The following is an 18,310-nucleotide window of genomic DNA, read 5'->3' as shown; positions in this document are numbered from 1 at the left end:
TGGTTAGGACAAAGTAAAAAAAATGTCACTTGTGTTTGAGCCCTTGGAATGTCAACAAAGCCAAGATTAATTAGCCTAGAAAGCAATGCAAGAGTGTCCAAACAGATGCTCCATACAACTGTCATAGGAGCACTGGATGAGTGTTTTACGCTGAGAGAACTACAGCCTACATCTGTAGGAATACAGACCCCCAAAAGGAGTGATATTGTTTGTGCTCTACCCAAAACCAGATATCTCATGGAAAGCCAATTGTTTGGAGAGACCTCCTAAGAATTCTAGTCCAAGGTGAACCTTGTCACTGGCTCCGAAACTGAGAAGTAGAAGGAGCTAACCAGAGATGACTTCAAGAGACCAAGAAATCCCAAGGGACCTGTGGTGGTTTAAATGAAAATGGCCTTCATAGGTTCATAGAGAGTGGCACTATTAGGAAGTGTGGCCTTGTGGGAGTAGGCGTGGCCTCCTTGGAGGAAGTATATGACTAGGGGTGGGTTTTCAGATTTTAGAAGCTCAAGCCAGACCCAGTGGCTCGCATTCTCTTCCTACTGTCTGTGGACCCAGATGTAGAACTCTCAGCTACCTCTATAGCATAGTGTCTGTCTGTGTGCCACCATGCTTCCCACCATGACAATAACAGACTAAACATTTGAACTGTAATTAACTTTTGAACAGATGTAATTAAATGTGTTCATTGTTAAGAGTTCCTGTGGTCTTGGTATCTCTTCACAGCAATAGAAACCCTATAATAGGACCTCACAAATTTTAATGGTTAGTTTCATATATCAGCTTAACTGAGCTAAAGAGTACTTGCCATGGTTTATTATTGTTGTTGCTGCTGCTGTTGATATGCTGTTGATATATATCCAGAAGAAGCTAGCATTTGAACTGAGTTTGGAAGTTTCACCCTTAACAACATGAACAGTTAGTATCTAATCCACTAAGGCCCTCAATGGAATCAGATAGAGGATGAGTGAATTCTTCTTCCTCTCTTGAGTTGAGGCTTTCATATTCTCCTACCTTCAGACTTCAGCATTTCTGGTTCTTTCACCTTGGGAGTCTATACTTGAGCCAGTGCCCACTCTTTCTATTTTTAGGTTATTCCTCCTTGTTGCATGAAGGCCGCTTGTTGTTTCCTGGCCGCTTAGCCACAAAATAATCACACAAAATAATCACATATATTAATTAAATCACAGCTTGGCCCATTAGCTCTATCTTCTTATTGGCTAACTCTTACATATAATTTAATCCATTTCTACTAATCTGTGTATCGCCACATGACTGTGGCTTACCAAGTAAGGTTGCAGTGTCCTCTAAATCTAAATTCTCAGAAAAATTCTGAGTTTCTTTCTTAAGTCAGGAGCCATCTGGTATGGGATAGAAAGAAGAAAGAATTAAGGAAAAATTTTACTTTTCTTCATACCTACTTATGTCTCTATCGTACCTTTCATTATATATATGTCTGTATAAATAATGTTTAAGTTTTTCACAATGAACAATGAATTTTCCTGCAGTATTCTTTGAAGTTTCCAGGAAGATTGGGCCCCGCATCAATGACTCCACCTGGTGGATTAGGATGCCAGATTCGACACACACGACAAAAAAAGAGACTTGTGCCAGATTCGACACACACGACAAAAAAAGAGACTTGTGCCAGATTCGACACGCGCAACAAAAAACAACATGCGTGTCAAACTGACACGTGTGCCAGATACGACACATGCGGCGAAAACGACATGCGCGCCATATCTGACACGCATGCCGCTGGCGTGCCAGGCACGACACACGTGCCGTTGGCATGCTGTATGTTGGTATGGCACGCGTGTCTTTGGCGTGTTGTTGGTGTGTCGGATATGGCACGCGTGTAGCCGGCGTGACGCCGATGCGACGCGCGTGTTGTTGGTGTGTTGTTGGCGTGCCAGATACAGCACGTGTGTCATTGGAGTGTTGTTGGTGTGTCAGATATGGCATGTGTGTCGTTGGCGTGTTGTTGGTGTGTCAGATACAGCACGTGTGTCGTTGGCGTGTTGTTGGTGTGTCAGATACGGCACGTGTGTCGTTGGAGTGTTGTTGGTGTGTCAGATGTGGCACGCGTGTCGTTGGCATGTTATCGGTGTGCGGTGTCCAGCGCGTGTGTCATTGGCATGTAGAGTATGGAACGCATGTTGTTTCCATCACGTGTGCCGTTTCCATCACGCATGTCGTTTGCGTGTCGGGTGCGGCGCGCAGCGGAAAGCAACATGCATGTCGGATGCGGTGCGCATGACAGAACCACAAAGATACACGCAGCAGCATCAACAGGACGTAAGTGGTTTCTGGTGACAAAGCAATAAGCTCTTTCTTTCAGGCTCAAAAACACTGAGATGGCATCTCCAACAGCAGAAAAGGACCCTGTATAAACATTGTGCTTAATAGAGGTGGTAATCTCCTGTCTCAAGGGGAGCCGTCCTTGCTACTTAACCTCTCTTAGCCTCGTTCATAATAACCATGCACAATGAAGAGATACCATAAAGATCAGATGAGCTGGAGCATTGTAGTAGTTTCCCGTTAAGGAAGAAATGGAATTAATCACACTTCAAGGTAAATTGATCCTCTGACTGTTCTCTGTAGTGTCTGAGGTTGTCAGAGGAAGCAGTTAACTCGTTACATCCATGACTTCCAACGGCACAGTTCTCTTCTTCATATGACATTGTTGCCAGTAAGAACTATGCAAGAATCTGAAACTCTTGACATTTCATGAATATGTTTAAACTTCCAAACACTTGGGTAATAAACTCAGTTCACTATCCATGCCTGCAACTATGAGAAAAGGATTAAGGTTTCTTCCATTTTTTTGTTGCCTTTTATTAATTATTTTTCAATAATGAATCGTGAATACGAATTTGTTATTATGAGAATGGATTTCTTAGCCGGTTGTGGTGGCGCACGCCGGTAGGATTTGCTGAAGGAGGCAGAGGCAGGAGGATCACGAGAATGGATTTCTTAACAAAACAGCATTCTTTCTCCTGCCCTTTCCATTTCTTTCCTGATGATGTTTCCACCATCTTATGATGCAGCAAAAAGTCACTTGCTGGACAAGATCTCATCTACATTAGCTTCCCAGATTACAGAACCCTGAGTCAAACAGAAACCTACTATTTATAATCCACCCAGTCTGTCGCAGCAGCAGAACACAGATGAAGACAGGACTCTTCTATGTTCTTCAGGAGAAGAGGTAGGAGCCAAAAAAATGGGTTGGTTTTGTTATTGTTGTTGTTGTCGTTTTATTTTATTTTCCTTTTACCGTGTGTGTGGTGTGTACACACATGATTTTGTATATGTGTGGGCACATGTGTGTAATCATCGTCCTTTCACCTTACTCATTGAAGCAAGGTCTCTCAGGTAAAGCAAGAGATTGGTGATGTGGCTAGAACTGCTGACCGGCTTACTCTGGTTCCTGACTCTGACCTCTGAGGCTGGAATCACAGACAGGCTGCCACCTATTTGGGTTTTCAGAGATCTGAACTCTGGTCCTGACACTTGCAAAGCAAGCGTTTTAACCCTTAATCCATTTCCTCGGGCCCAGAATAACCATTACTAAATGGATCTGATTCCACAGTACCAAAACTACCAAAATTCTGGTTACATATAACACGAGGGGAAAAAAAAAGTAAGATGAAAGAAAATAATACAAAAAATAGCAGAAAGAAATATAAAAACAAAAGTGAACAAAGAGGTGGTATATTCTGTCTCCCGTGGAATCCGTTACCATTACTGTCCACGAGTTCAAAGAGCTCACCCTTAAAAGACAAGTGAAGAATGTATACAATATCTATCGTCTTCCCATGAGCCTGCTGTGTTTATGAGACTAAATCACTGTGTTTTCTAAGACAAAGTGCCTCTCATGCTGAGCACATCTCAAATAATGGAGATAAGGAAAAATGCACAACGCACCAATTTCTGAGACTTGAAGCACACTGGATGCAAAACACTAAAAACACTATTTCCATTTATTCTCCATTTCTGAACCAATTTTGCAGAGCAAGTAACCTACAACTCAGAATGGTTTCCCAATGACCTGTTTCATCTAGCACCAGGATTGTAATCAATATCCTATCTCATCTCGTATTCATGACAGCTACTCCCAAAATAAGCCTTTCAGATGCAGATGTCTTGTTTGGATTTTTGAGTATGTAAAGCGCTATCCTCCCAGCCAGAGAAGATGACTGAAAGTGGTCTTAAATCCAGGATAATCAATGTCCCTAAATCCTGGACTATCACTATCCTTCAGTGGAAACTACAGCTCTGTGACCATTCATGATTTGCTCTAAGGTTTGTAGGAAATAAGAAATCACACACCCACTTCACTCTTACAAAGCTTCAAGTATCATGTCCAAGTGAGAGTAAAGTAAAGATAAATCCTTCATCCACCTCATTTGCTGGTGAGTTGCCAACTCAAAAAACCACTTATAAGCTGTAAGCGCTCTTTTCTCTAGGGAAATCTCAGGCTGGTGCACAGTTATGTTTTAACTGGAAATGCCCGCTCCAGATAAAAAAGGGCGGAAGTAAAAGAAGAAGTGAGTGCTTGAGAAACTGCAGCACACAAAACCAAGGGTTTGGAATACATAAATAGAACAAAATAACTTCCTTTAAAAATGAGAGACAATTAACTTATTTTTATACCAAAATCATCTATGGGCAGATATCACTTGAGGGTGTCATTTCTGTTCATGAGCAAAGATCTCTCCTTCAGGATTCTTCCTGTCCTCTAGAGTAATGTTTGTAGCTCTATGAGGCTTAGAAGTTCATGAAGAGTTTCGCTAAACACTTCAAAACTCATTGGAATTTATCTCTTTCCCCAGGCACAGAGAAGAATAAAATTCTTTCAAGTGGCTTTTATGTTTTGTATAATAATGTAGGGAGTAAGGGAAGCAATCCTTTGCAGCCCCAATATTCAATGTATATTTGGGAGAAGGGGAGAGAAAGGGAGTGGGAGTGTTTCGATCATGTAGGGCTGGTCATGAATGTGATTTTTAAAAGTTAAGAAGTCATAGAGGAAAAGCAGAGATGAGATCAAGGAAAAATGATAGCTTCATTGAGGGAGCCATTATGAAGCTAGCAAGAAACCTGGTACTGGAGAAATTCCCAGGAATCCACAAGGGTGATCCCAGCTAAGACCCTAAGCAATAAAGGAGAGGATGCCAAACTGGACTTGCCCTGTAGTCATATTGATGAATATCTTAAATATCACCATAGAACCTTCATCCTGCAACTGATAGAAACAGAGGCAGAGTCCCACTTCGGCGCACTGGGTTCTGAAAGTCCAGTTGAAGAATGGGAGGAGTGAGAAAATGAGCAAAGACGTTAAAGGTCATGATGGGGACACCCACTGAAACAGTTTACCTGAGCTAATGGGAGCTTACCAACTCCAGCTGGACAGGGAAGGAATCAGCATTGAACCAAACTAGACCCTCTGAATGTGGGTGACAGTTGCATGGCTGGGGCAGACTGCAGGGCCGTTGACAACAGCACCAGGACTTATCTCTACTCCTTGTACTGGTCTTTTGGGAGCCCAATCTCCATATACTATTCATTTAGGGCAACTCTCTATCCCCACCCTCGAATCCTCCACCCCCTACCTCATCTCTAATTAAACTTCACCCTTGTAGTGTTTCCCCATTCTGTTTTCACAGCACATATACTCAGCTACGCCCATCCCGTAAGGCATTCCAATGATTCTTTTTCTGTTTTCCTGGCTTTTAGAGGTGCTCCAAGTTAAACACACAAATCTAAACATTTAATGTTAGGAAAGAATATGAGAGAGAACAGGCATATGATACAATGCTTGTCTTTCCGGGCCAGCAGACCTCATTCAGTGTGATTTTTCTAGTTCCATCCCTTTGCATGCAAATCTTATGGTTTCCAAATTTTTCACAACTGAATAAATTGCCCTTGTTTTTCTATACCACATTTTCATTAAAAATCCATCAGCTGATAGACATCAAGGTTGATCCTCTCTCCTATTATGAATAGAGCATCAGTAAGCATGAATAAGCCTATATATATACAGTAATACATGGGAGTGTATGCCCAGAAATTATAGAATTAGGTTAAATGACTGTTATATTTCTAACTTTTCGAAATAAACTTTACAATAGTTCCTATAATGGCTACATAAATTTTTAATCTACCAACAATGAAGAAAGTATTCCTCTTTCCCCACATCACCTCTAGCATTTAGACCATTTGAATGAGTTCAAAAGGTCTATTTATAACATAACAACTATAGCTAGCAACAATATGTTGTGCATTTGAAATTCTGGTAGTAAATTTTAAATATTTAAGTATATGAGATAATAGATATATTAACTGGTTTTATTGTATTGTTTTAAAAAATCAACCATGCCCTTCAACGGAAGAATGGATGAAGAAAGTATGGAATATATACATATTAGAGTATTACTCAGCAGTAAAAAACAAGGACTTCTTGAATTTTGCATACAAATGGATGGAAATAGAAAACACTATCCTGAGTGAGGTAAGCCAGACCCAAAAAGAGGAACATGGGATGTACTCACTCATATTTGGTTTCTAGCCATAAATAAAGGACATTGAGCCTATAATTCATGTTCCTAGAGAAGCTAAATAAGGTGAATCCAAAGACAAACACATAGGCATCCTCAGGAATATTAACCTTCATCAGGCGATGAAAGGAGACAGAGACAGAGACCCACACGGGAGCACCGGACAGAAATCTCAAGGTCCAAATCAGGAGCAGAAGGAGACGGAGCACGAGCAAGGAACTCAGGACCACGAGGGGTGCACCCACACACTAAGACAATGAGGATGTTCTATTGGGATCTCACCAAGGCCAGCTGGCCTAGATCTGAAAAAGCATGGGATAAATCCGCACTAGCTGAACATAGCGGACAATGAGGAATACTGAGAAGTCAAGAACAATTGCAGTGGGTTTTTGATCCTACTGCACGTACTGGCTTTGTGGGAGCCTAGGCAGTTTGAAGGCTCACCTTACTAGACCTGGATAGAGGTGGGCGGTCCTTGGGCTTCCCACAGGTCAGGGAACCCTGATTGCTCTTCGAGCAGATGAGGGGGGGGGGACTTGATCGGGGGAGGGGGAGGGAAATGGGAAGCGGTTGTGGGGACGAGGCAGAAATCCTTAATAAATAAATAAATTTAAAAAATAAATAAATAAAAATCAACCATGCTATAAGTAGATACATTTTTTAATTAAAATGGCCTTTGGGGGGGGCTAGAGAAATGACTCAACAGTTAAAAGCACATTCTGTTCTTGTAGGGGACCTGAGCTTGACCCCCCAGCATCCATGCTGGGTGGCTCACAAGTGCCTGTAACTACAGCTCCCTAGGAGCTGTCTTTGGCAGGCACACATACTCACATGTGAGCATTCATACACAGACACATGCACTCATGTATAATTTAAAATAATAATGAAAAATAAATAGTAAATTTAACGTTTAAGTTTTATTGTTAGTTCCTGTGTCTGGCTGTTTTCTCCTGCATGTATGTCTGTGTACCACACACTTGCGAGCCATCTCTCCAGCTCCCAAATAATAATTTTTGAAACTATCCTCTAATAAAGGGAAAAATAAAGGGTTAAGTAAGAGGACACAGTGGGTGAAGGCAACAGTTGTCAAGACTGACTACCTGAGTTCAAACCTCAGGACCCCCATGGTGGGAGGAAAAACCAACTCCCGTAAGTTGTCTTCTGACATTCACACATATTTAAAAACAAAGTTAGAGGAAAAATAAGAAAGTGATCTCTATCTAGGAAGACAACTAACTAATGACACCAGCTAAAACTAAAACCACACTGTGAAGCTAAAGACTTCAAGAGGAGGTACATTGTGTGATTTGAGGTGTCTTCAGGGGGTTTCAGAAGGTCTGTGAGCACACTGAAATCGCACCTATTCGACTTGAATGTGTGGTGTCTCAGTGAGTTCATAGCTCTCGTGGATTTTTCACTGAAAGCCTGTACACATCGGAGCTGGAGTTGTAGTTCAGATGGTAGAGAGCTTGATTGGCATGCACAAAACCTGGACTCAATTCAAAGAACAACCTAGCTCAGGCATCGGGATACATGCCTTAATCCTAGCACTTGAAATGGAAGCAGAAGTATTACAAGTGCCAGGTCTCTAAGAAAATTAAAATTAAAAGCTCTATCATAAAAAATTTTCAAGAAAATAAAGAACTATCATTTTCGCCATTTTGACTAACTCAGTTGATTGTTAAGAAAAACATGACTCCTGAAGCTCTGAGATGCCTAAATGTGTAATGGACAAGTCAGAAGGATGCAAGCCTTGGCCAGCTGGTAAATGCTTCGTACACGCCTAGCACAAACAAGGTCCAGGGCAAGGCCGTTGTCTCCCCAATGCACATACTCCACAATGACAACATTCCTTCCCACAATCAGGTGACAACTGACTCATACAGTTAGCCACCTACTTTCACAAGTCCAGAGGACGTGGCCCCAGCAAACCTCTGACCCTGAGGAAAATGAAAACCAGATCAATCATTCAAAAACAAATACCTCAATCCAATTTGATGTATATTTTCTGTGTAAACTTTCTATGTGTGACTGTCAGCGGGATATTATTTGGAGGACATCCTGGAGAGTTTAATCAAGTTGGAAAGACAAGAATCATGAAGCAAAAGTGTTCTCTGGGGTTTTGATGAGAAAAACTGGTGTCTGTGATGATGGAAGAGAGTGCTGAAGCTGACAAAGAAGCCAGGCGCTCTCTCTCTCTCTCTCTCTCTCTCTCAATATATATATATATATATATATATATATATATATATATATATATATCGATTTTTATTGATCTTACACTCTGCTCCCTTCCTCTTCAACCCTCTCCCAAGGTCACCATGCTCCCACTTTACTCAGCAGATCTTGTTTTTTTTCTACTTTCCATGTAAATTAGATCCATGTGTGTCTTTCTTAGGGCCCTCATTGTTGTCTAGGTTCTCTGAGATAGTGATTTGTGGGCTGGTTTTCTTTGCTTTATGTTTAAAAAACACTTACAAGGGAGTACATGTGATAATTGTCTTTCTGAATCTGGGTTACCTCACTCAAAATGATGTTTTCCAGCTCCATCCATTTGCCTGCAAAATTCAAGATGTCGTTATTTTTTTCTCCTGTGTATACTCCATTGTGCAAATGTACCACATTTTCTTTATCCGTTCTTTGGTCAAGGAGCATATAGGTTGTTTCCAGGTTCTGGCTATGACAAACAGTGCTACTATGGCTTTCTCTTAGCAGTGGCTCTGACCCAGGTCAGCAGTGTTCTGTCACCTAAGCCTTGTTAGGAACTCAGTCCTCAAAGCCCCATCCGGTTCTTCTGCACCAGAAATGTTGAGAATACTACTATGCTATCTATGCTTCAAAGTCTCTATGAGACTACTGGACAGTAAGGAGCCTTGAGGTACGAGGACCTCTTCTAAACCAAGTTCTCAAATACTAGCCTGCTCTGTACATACACAAACACACACACACACACACTGCTTGCTCAAGAATCCTTGGGGCAACTTTTTTTAATGTAGAGTCCTAGCTCAAATACACAATTGTCCAGTCAGAATCTTTGATGTGTAAGATTCAGGAATACAGCTATGCTTAACTTTGTTGTTTTATTCTAATTTATTATTTACATAAATCATAGCTCATAACAGTGACAATAAGAAGTAAAAAAAAGAAACAAGCACAAAAAATGTTCTACACAAAGATTAGATCAAAGTACATAATAAATCTTGAGAAACACATTACTTGGCTTTAACAAATATCGGCAGTTTGCCTGTCTTACATGCATGCTCCAATTTATTCTTTAGTTAATTTTCTGTGGGCATAAATTCAGGTAATACTTACCACCTCCCCCAGCACTTTGTTCACGCAAGTCTCTACCAGATTTCTTTCCTGCTGCCAATTGTTATTACAGTGAACAAAATTACTAATAATTACCCAATGTCTTTATCACAGAAATACAAAATGTGTTTGTGGATTTGGTCCATCTTCACCTGATAGCCTTATATTCTTGAATCATTTTCTCTTCCCCCTCTCCTTTCTTCTCCCTTTTTTCCTTCTTTCCTTCTTTCTGTTTTTTTTTTTCTTTTTTCTTTCTGGGGTGGTGATAATCTGGGCTTTCTTGCTTTTTGCTTCTGGAAAAATTATTTATTAGTGCATATTATTGTTGAAAATAATGTGCTTCATGAAGACATATTCATAGACGTATATGATGTACTTGCTTGTATCCAGTTTCCTGTTACCTCCTCTTGCCTGCATCCTCCCTCCAACTGTTGCTTCCTCTACTCAATAGTTCTTGTCTACTCTCGTGTCTTTCTTTTTTTTAACATACTATACATTTTATCACTGAACAATTAACATATGTGAAACAGATAACAAATCAGTCTCCCAATATAAACATGACCAAGTTTCCAGAGGTTAAAAATGTTGAGCTCCATCTGGTAGGACTGGTGACAGTGATTCGGCATAAGCCCTTAGTCTGGTCACAGTATGTGAATCCTACAGACTACTGATGAAGAATCTTACGTTCTCCTCCAGTATTTTCTTTTGGAATTATGCCTGAATTTGTTACAATTTTTATCCAAATCCATTGGATAATAGAATTATTTTGTTTTTGTTTCTTGGTGGGAATCATTTAATTCTGAAAGGCTTGTGATTAGTCATGGCAATAAACCCAGTAAGAACAGTGGTGCACAGCCGTAGAGAAAGGCAGAGTTCTTTATGTTTTGGAGTGTGTGTGTGTGTGTGTGTGTGTGTGTGTGTGTTTCCCTTCCCTCTTCCCCCCCTTCCCCCCTCCTGCCCCTCTATGCCTGAGGTGAATGGAAGAACTGACCCTGTTGTCATAAGAATGAGGAGGGGTGGTGGCCCACACCTTTAATCCCAGCCCAACACTCAGGATGCATGGGCAAGCGGATCTCTGTGAGTTTGAGGCCAGCCTGGTCTACAAGAGCTAGTTCCGGGACAGGTTCCAAAGCTACAGAGAAACCCTGTCTTGAAAAAAACAAAACGGGGGTGGAGGACAGAGAGAGAGAGAGAGAGAGAGAGAGAGAGAGAGAGAGAGAGAGAGAGGAGCTGTTCCTGCCCCTCACCTGCTACAGTGCTCCAGAGCTCTCTAGAGAGTGACCCCAGCACCTGGCCTAGGCATCCCAGTAGAGTTGGCCCTGAAGGTGCAGGTGTGGGGGAACCTGTTTGTGTTTACTTTCATGAAAGCCTGAGCCCCACGTCTTGCTCATCACTGCAAGGAGTGAACTAGTCAGGGCAATGATAGAGAGCTCACCCTGGCAGTGAGGATTAGGGAGAGCTGGCAGGCTGACCAACCGTGCAACTACCAGGTCCAAAAGGGTTATTAGTTGGCTCATTCCATCTGTGATCTGCGGGTGCATGTGAAGAGACCAGTCCTGAAGACCCAAAGTTGCAGGATCTATCCAAGAGGAGCCCCAGTGAGGGCCCAGCATCGATGGTGTAGCAAAAACCAGAGGAGCCTGGAAATGACTCTTTGCAATGAACACTTTCAAGTAAAGATATATGGATAAAAGTGTTAACTGTGTGGTTCTCACTTTCACATTCAGTTTCCATGACGAGACTTATTTTTCCTCTTTTTTTTCTTTTTTATCTCTTAAATTTTATTTTATTTTATTTTATTTTGAGGGAAGTTAAAAGGGAAGAGGGCAGATAGGAAAAGATGGGAAAATGAATGAAATCGCAATACATGGTATGAACAACACAAAGAATAAATAAAAAGAAAGTTTAAAAAGGGAGAAAGAGGGAGAGAAAAAACATAAAGCTGGGTACATAGGGAAGTTTGGAGAATCTGGGGGGAGTTGGAGAAAAAGGAAAAGTGTGATCAAAATATACTGTATGAAAAAATAATGAAAAGCAAACAAATTCTTAAAGGTTGTATGCATACATAGTTCATATATGTGAATAATATATATTTACTTTGTGTTGTGTGTTGCATGTGTGTGGGCACACGTCATGGAATGAAATGAAGGTCAGAACAGGTTGAGAGTCCTCTCCTTCTACCAGGTGAGTCCCATAATCGAAGAGGGTAATCAGGCTTGCCAGCGAAGTGCCTTTATCTGTTGAGCCATTTCATTGGTCCTATGTCTGTTATTCTTTAGTCTACAGGTAGATTCCATACATGACAGAAAACGTGTAATATTTGTCTTTCTGAATCCGGTTTTTGTCACGTACATAATCTCCGTTTCTATGTATTTTCCTCCAAATGACGTAAGTGAGATCCTCTATGGCTGGATATACTACAGTGTGTGTGCGGTGTGTGTGTGTGTGTGTGATACATTTGTATGTGGACACACACATAGGCCGATCCCATACTTTGGCTGTGATGCACAGAGCTACAGTGTTGGTTACTTGCTGGAAAAGCAGGTTTGTGTGTTCTGCATGGTTTTCCACACTCCACACTTGGCACTCCTCCCAGTTCTCTTCTGAACACTTGTAGTTGGAGCAAAGCTCTGTATGCTTAAGTTTTGGCAAAAATACTTCCTGGGTGTCCTTATGCATTTCCACTGCACCCAATCAGGACTCACCCACGCCTTGCTGGAACACTGTCAGCACTGTTACACTATCTGTGGACACTGACATCATCAAGCAAGTCACTTTCGGGGTTTCCCAGCCAAACGAGGCCAGGGGTCCCTGACTCCTTTCAAGGAGGTAGTTCTCTCAGCCACAGAGAACTTCACTAGTAAGTTTCTCAGAGGTCAGAATTAGGGTAGTCATTTACTTTACAGAAGAAGGAAAACAAAGAGTGGATTCGTGCGAAGATTTTATATGCAAATTTAGTATGACAAAGTACATTTATTTGGCATTAGTAGTGATGGTCTGGCTTTCAAACCAACAATATAAGTATCATTACTTGAAAAAGATTCACTGTGTGTGATTTTTTTGTTTGTTTTGCTCAGGTTTTGTTTTGGGTTGGGTTTTTTTTTTTCTTTTTCATTTTTTTGTGTGAGGGGTGGCTGCTCTGTTTCTGTTTTGTTTTTTTTTTGAGACAGGGTCTCACTGTTTATCTCTGGCTGGTCTACACTCACAGGGATCTGCTTGCCTTTCCTTCCTAAGTGCTAAGATTAAAGGGGTTGCACCTCGCCCAGCTGATTGTGGTTTTAATTTACCTAACCCATAAGATATACATAGTAAAAACCATATATTGTGTTTTCAATCACTTGAAAGATTTATTCTCTCTTTTAGATTATATTGCTGCTGTGGTTTGAATAAGAATGGCCCCAAGACAGTCATACTTTTGAATGTTTGGTCAGTTGGGAGTGGCGTTATTTGAAAAGATTACGAGTTACAAGTTCTGCCCTTGTTGGAGGAATAATATGTCACTGGGGGGTGGGCTTTGAGGTTTTCGAAAGCCCAAAGTCAGACCCAGTGTCTCTCTTTTCTTGCTGCTTGCAGATCCAAATGTAGAACTCCCAGCTACGTGTCCATCACGATGCCTGCCTGCATCCTGCCATGCTCGTTGTCATGATGAGAAGATAAGCAAGCCCCCATTAAATGCTTTCTGTTATGAGTTGCCTTGATCACGATGTCTCTTCAAAGCAATATGACACTGACTAAGACAATTTCCAAACTGATGTTTTTAGGTTACTTTCAGCTTGTTTTCAATTTGGGGAGATTATTAATGTTTCTTTTTAACTTATAAAATATTCATATTATCCTAAAAAAATGAAACACTATAAAATAAAGTACATGCAAAAATATCTAGCCTCCCCGTTTGACTGTGTGTGTGGTAAATTAGTCACCTGAACATTGGTTAAACTCCTCCTTTGCTTATACAAATGGAAGTAGATATACCTGGCCTTTTTAAATAATTCATTAGTTTGATTTTATTTTACATGGTTGAGTATTTTGACTGCATATACATCTGTGTACCATTTGCTTGCCTGGCACCCTAGCAGGCTAGAAGAGGGTGTTGGATTACCCAGGACTGGAGTTACAGATATTGTGAGCTGCCATGTGGGTGCTGGGAATTGAACCAGGGTCCTCTGTAAGAGCAGAAAGTGCTATAAACTGCTGAGCCATCTCTCCAGCCTAACTAATTTTTTCAGGTAATATTTTTATGGAAATTACATCACATCAATATTTCAAGACCTTTCTCATTCCTTTCAAAAGCTGCATTGCTCTAACACCACGTGTTGATTCTGACGCCTTTTGTATTTTTGGTGCTATCTTTGTGACATATTCTTGGAAAACAAACAACTGGTTCAAAATAAGCATATGCCTTCTGGAACTTCCACATACACCCCCAGAATGTTATACCTAGCAGGGAAAACAGTACGCGTTTCCTACTACTGCAGGAGCCTGAGGCAGGAGGATATCCTAAATGCAATTTGGACAACAAAAAGATGGCCTCCAATAGGCAAACGACAATAAATATTCCCTTTGGAATTTTCAAAGACAGTGTATGAAAGCGCTCCTCTACCATAGCCTTACCAACACAAGTGACGTCAAACATTTTTATCTGTTACACAACTGTAAACAATGGCCTTTCGGTATGGTTTAAATTACACTTCTCATTATGAACCAGAGCTAAGCTTCAAGTTTTTCAGTTGTTCTTTGTCTTCTGTTTATTTTTTGTTCTTTAGTCCATCTTTTCATTTTGGAAGGAGCCTACAAAACATTTTTAATCTAATTAAATTATCATACTCAACCCTGCTGCTTCAAGTGTTTTTAGCCATAGTGCAGCATATATTTCCTACTTTCTTGACACAGAAAACTCCACCTGAATTTTCTTATATTTTATATCTGTAATTGGATCAGGTTCCTAAGATATTCTTAGGCAAACAAATTCTAGCTTCCAGAAGATGTGAAACACTGCAGCTGTTTAATATGAGACACCTTTAATGATCAATCATGTTCATGTTTTTCTTAGTTCTTCTATGTGGTATCAGCCTGAAGTCTTCTTGCCTGAATGACAAAACATTTCATTAGCAAAACAGAAACGATCAGTGCTGGAATAATTATGCCATGAAGAAAAACCTTCATTGCTACAACCCTTACTTTTCTAAGAGAAGACGATATAAACCACGATGATGCAGCCTACAATCCATCCAACCAGGAGAAGAACGGGAACCATTAGCTGTGGCGATGTTGACTCTGCTTAAAAGCAATGAAAACAGATTAAATAGATCTGCTCGGCATCAAACTTTATAAAGAAAAACAACGAAAGATCTCTGGGGGAGCTAAGAAAAAGCGCACTCTGGTCAGGGTCAGACTTGAGTATTTTTTGTCCTGTTTTCTTCAGAAGACACCCCGCCACTGAATGATAAATGCTGGATATTTGAAGCAGAAGTCTCAGGTTCAAACCACAGGTCACCTTTTTAAAGTTCCTTGACCTTGTGCAGTTTTGAATTTGAACTTTCCTGCTAAGTCGTGGAACTTGCAATATCTACCCCCTGGCTGCTTCCTCAGTTAAGTGATAAGGTGTGTGCAAAGCTTTGTAAAGTTGAACCACTATGCCTGTGTTGACTGGATACAGAACCTACTCAGGAGTTTGTTTGGCAATGGGTCTAGCAGCTGTTTACATAACAGCAATCCAATATAACTGTTAGTAATTCCCACTAAAGTGAATTTCTCATAACATACAAGATTAAATTGTTTTGAGAATTGCTCTTGATCTCAATAACTGACTTTCATCTTAAATTTCACAGGAAAAGGAAAACATCAGACCTTACATAATCATCATCAGGGAAAAAAAGGAATTTATTTCTTTAAAGTCATTCACTATCACCACGAGCCCTGAGCTTGACTACGGGCAATAATAATCCAGCACACATCAAAGACACTTGTATAATGTCTCATTTCCGGCTTATACCTCATCTGGAGAAAAGCAATTTATAAACATAATTTTCTGTAATACTTATCATGCAAATCCCACGCAAAATACTGAAAAGTGGCACAGAAAAACATATTATAGAATTAATATCTCTGTGTTAAGGACTAAGATATGGTCTCAGTTGGAGAATACAATGAGATCACACGCCATTAGCTAAGAGAGAATGGATGTTCTTAGCAATTGCGGTCCCACTACAATTTCCATCACTTCAAATATGAAGGGTGCTTAATGCTATTAAAATAAAGATACCAGGAGATGAGGTACTTCTAAAATTAGAAGATACTTTCAGAATAGACAACTTTCTGAAGCTTAAATGAATTTTAATAGTTTCAATGTTCTTCATGAAATGTTGAAGTCTTTCTTATCTGACAAAAGGGGATTTTCTTGCTTCTCCTGTTTGTGACCTTGAACAAGGCATAATACACTGAATGGGGAACCTCCTCCTTACCTGACATGTGCTGTGGCTTTAACGGTAAAGCCAAGATGATGAGACATACTTTAGTCTCCTTTGAGAGAAAGATATTTTGTGAATTAAGATACCAATAGAATGAAACTATGTGACGGTATTTTTTTTAATTATTCATGTAAGTGATACAGTACTTCCGACAGCTTCAAAGAACTTGAAAATCAGTAGATATTCCAACAGAATATAAATGTTTAATGCAAGTGTACTTTAATAAAATTTTATACTACCTGATTTAATAAAATTAGCATTTCTAGCTCTAAGAGTAAATATCCCTTTATTTACTATTCCTTGTAAAGCAATACAAGTGTCCAGACATTTTAACCAAGTATAACCGGTCATCTAACTCCAATATTTTCAGCTCTACCATCATCTAACGCATTATTTGGAAAAGGTATTATGTGAAACCCAATGTTCTTCCTAGATCACTTAGATCAATGGCACAAATAAAAATAAAACTTCTCTTTAAACACAAGAGCCTTTTCAAAATGCTTTACTGTTTGGCCAGTTCCCAGCTTACCAAAGTGGCTACAACTGGAAGAATTCTTAAGGGCACTTCACTGTGGAGCAACACTGCCAAGGCCCAAGGCCTGGGGCCACCACATCCTAGTGACCATGGCTCCGTTTCCTTAAGTGAAAAATAGGGATGATAATATGTAATGTCTCACAATGTTGATTGCTGTCAGGGTTGAAAGCAAAGATTGCCATGTGTGTATTTAAAAACTGCTTCTCAGAGCCAATGATAATGACACTGGGATTTGTCTCTACTGCCTGTACTGGCTTTTTTGGGATCCTATTCTATTTGGATGCATACCTCCCTAAGCCTTGGACTTCCCACAGGACAGGGTACCTTGCCCTCTCTTAGGACTGGAGGGGAAGGGAGGGAAGGTAAGTGGGGGAGCAGGAGGGAAGTGGGAAGAGGGGGAGGAAGTGGAAATTTTGAATGTGATTTTTATAAAGTAATAAAAAAATATTAGAGAAAAAACTGCTTCTCAGAAAAATATATATTCAGTCTGTCTATTTAGTCATATTGAAATCAAGTATTTTATAGAACCATATAAATATGAAATAAGGTTTAAGAATTAGAAACAACAGTTCAGATAGGATGCGTGTCAGAGATGATTAAGCTCAATATTCACATTTGACAGATAATAGAGACTGGAAGACGTGGGAAGACCCCTCCAAATTCACACAGCCATCCTGCAGAAGAACCCACCTGCTCCTACTACTAATCCAACAACCCCATCCCAAGATCTCAAATACAGTTCAGCACTGAGAAACAAATAGTCTATAATTCACCTTTCCCCCCAAAAAATCAGGTATGAAATTATTCTGTTTCACTGATCCTTTCAAAATTATTCATCTTACAAACATGGGCCCAAAACTGCATATTTAATAGCTTTTTGCAGCCGCTGGTTCTTTAGCAGAGAGCCTACCTTCCTCGGGATCAAAATGCCAAGAAACAAAGTAAAATAGGCGGGAAGCTATTTCTGCCAAGAAACCCCCTCGCCTTACAGCTTACCTTTTGCAGCCATTATTTCTATTGTTGGGTGGCTTAGTCAGGGCCACGCGGCTTCCTTCCTTATTGTTATCCTGTGCCTCTTTGAACTTTAAATAGAGAGATATCTGCAGAGTGTGGCAGCTGCTGAGCTCCCGCTGCCAATTGTCTACAGGGTGACAGTAGTCATTGGAGAACACAGCTCCTCTGTCTCCCATTTAACCTTTATTGTGGAGGAAAAAAGAACCTATGTATTGTGTGTGTCCTAAAAAAGTCAGTAAGCTGAGTTTTCCCGACACACAGGTGTGCAGATTGTTCATTCGCTTAATGTTTCAGACAAGAACAGAGTGTTTGGTGAAAAGGATATGCAAATTGAAAATGAAATTGACAGTGTACGTTCTATCTAGGAAGGAAGGGGGGATGAAATATTAGTAAGAAAAGACTTGGCAGTTGGAGAGACTTGAGTT

At 40.3% G+C, this 18,310-nt stretch overlaps 1 protein-coding gene across 2 annotated transcripts; it reads right to left on the bottom strand.

Moving 5' to 3' along the window:
• Window positions 1-14,640: 14,640 nt before the first annotated feature.
• Strit1 (small transmembrane regulator of ion transport 1) lies at window positions 14,641-18,001 on the bottom strand. Of its 2 annotated transcripts, none has more exons than XM_041658891.1 (3): window positions 17,868-18,001; window positions 15,048-15,143; window positions 14,641-14,954 (listed from the first exon to the last, which is right to left on the bottom strand). In XM_041658891.1, exons 1-2 carry the CDS (start codon window positions 17,878-17,880, stop codon window positions 15,052-15,054), a joined length of 105 nt encoding a protein of 34 aa, XP_041514825.1. In that variant the 5' UTR covers window positions 17,881-18,001; the 3' UTR covers window positions 14,641-14,954; window positions 15,048-15,051. The 2 variants fall into 2 exon arrangements, with proteins under 2 accessions (XP_041514825.1, XP_041514824.1); XM_041658890.1 differs by having other exon boundaries at window positions 15,048-15,146; window positions 17,868-17,943.
• Window positions 18,002-18,310: the final 309 nt, after the last annotated feature.

Source organism: Microtus oregoni, unplaced genomic scaffold, assembly GCF_018167655.1.
Source record: "Microtus oregoni isolate MIOR12 unplaced genomic scaffold, Mior012 000010F_ref0000083, whole genome shotgun sequence".
In the NCBI taxonomy this organism is placed as follows: domain Eukaryota; kingdom Metazoa; phylum Chordata; class Mammalia; order Rodentia; family Cricetidae; genus Microtus; species Microtus oregoni.
The sequence above is the reverse complement of the archived record's forward strand: the minus strand, read 5'-3'. Positions and strand labels throughout refer to the sequence as shown.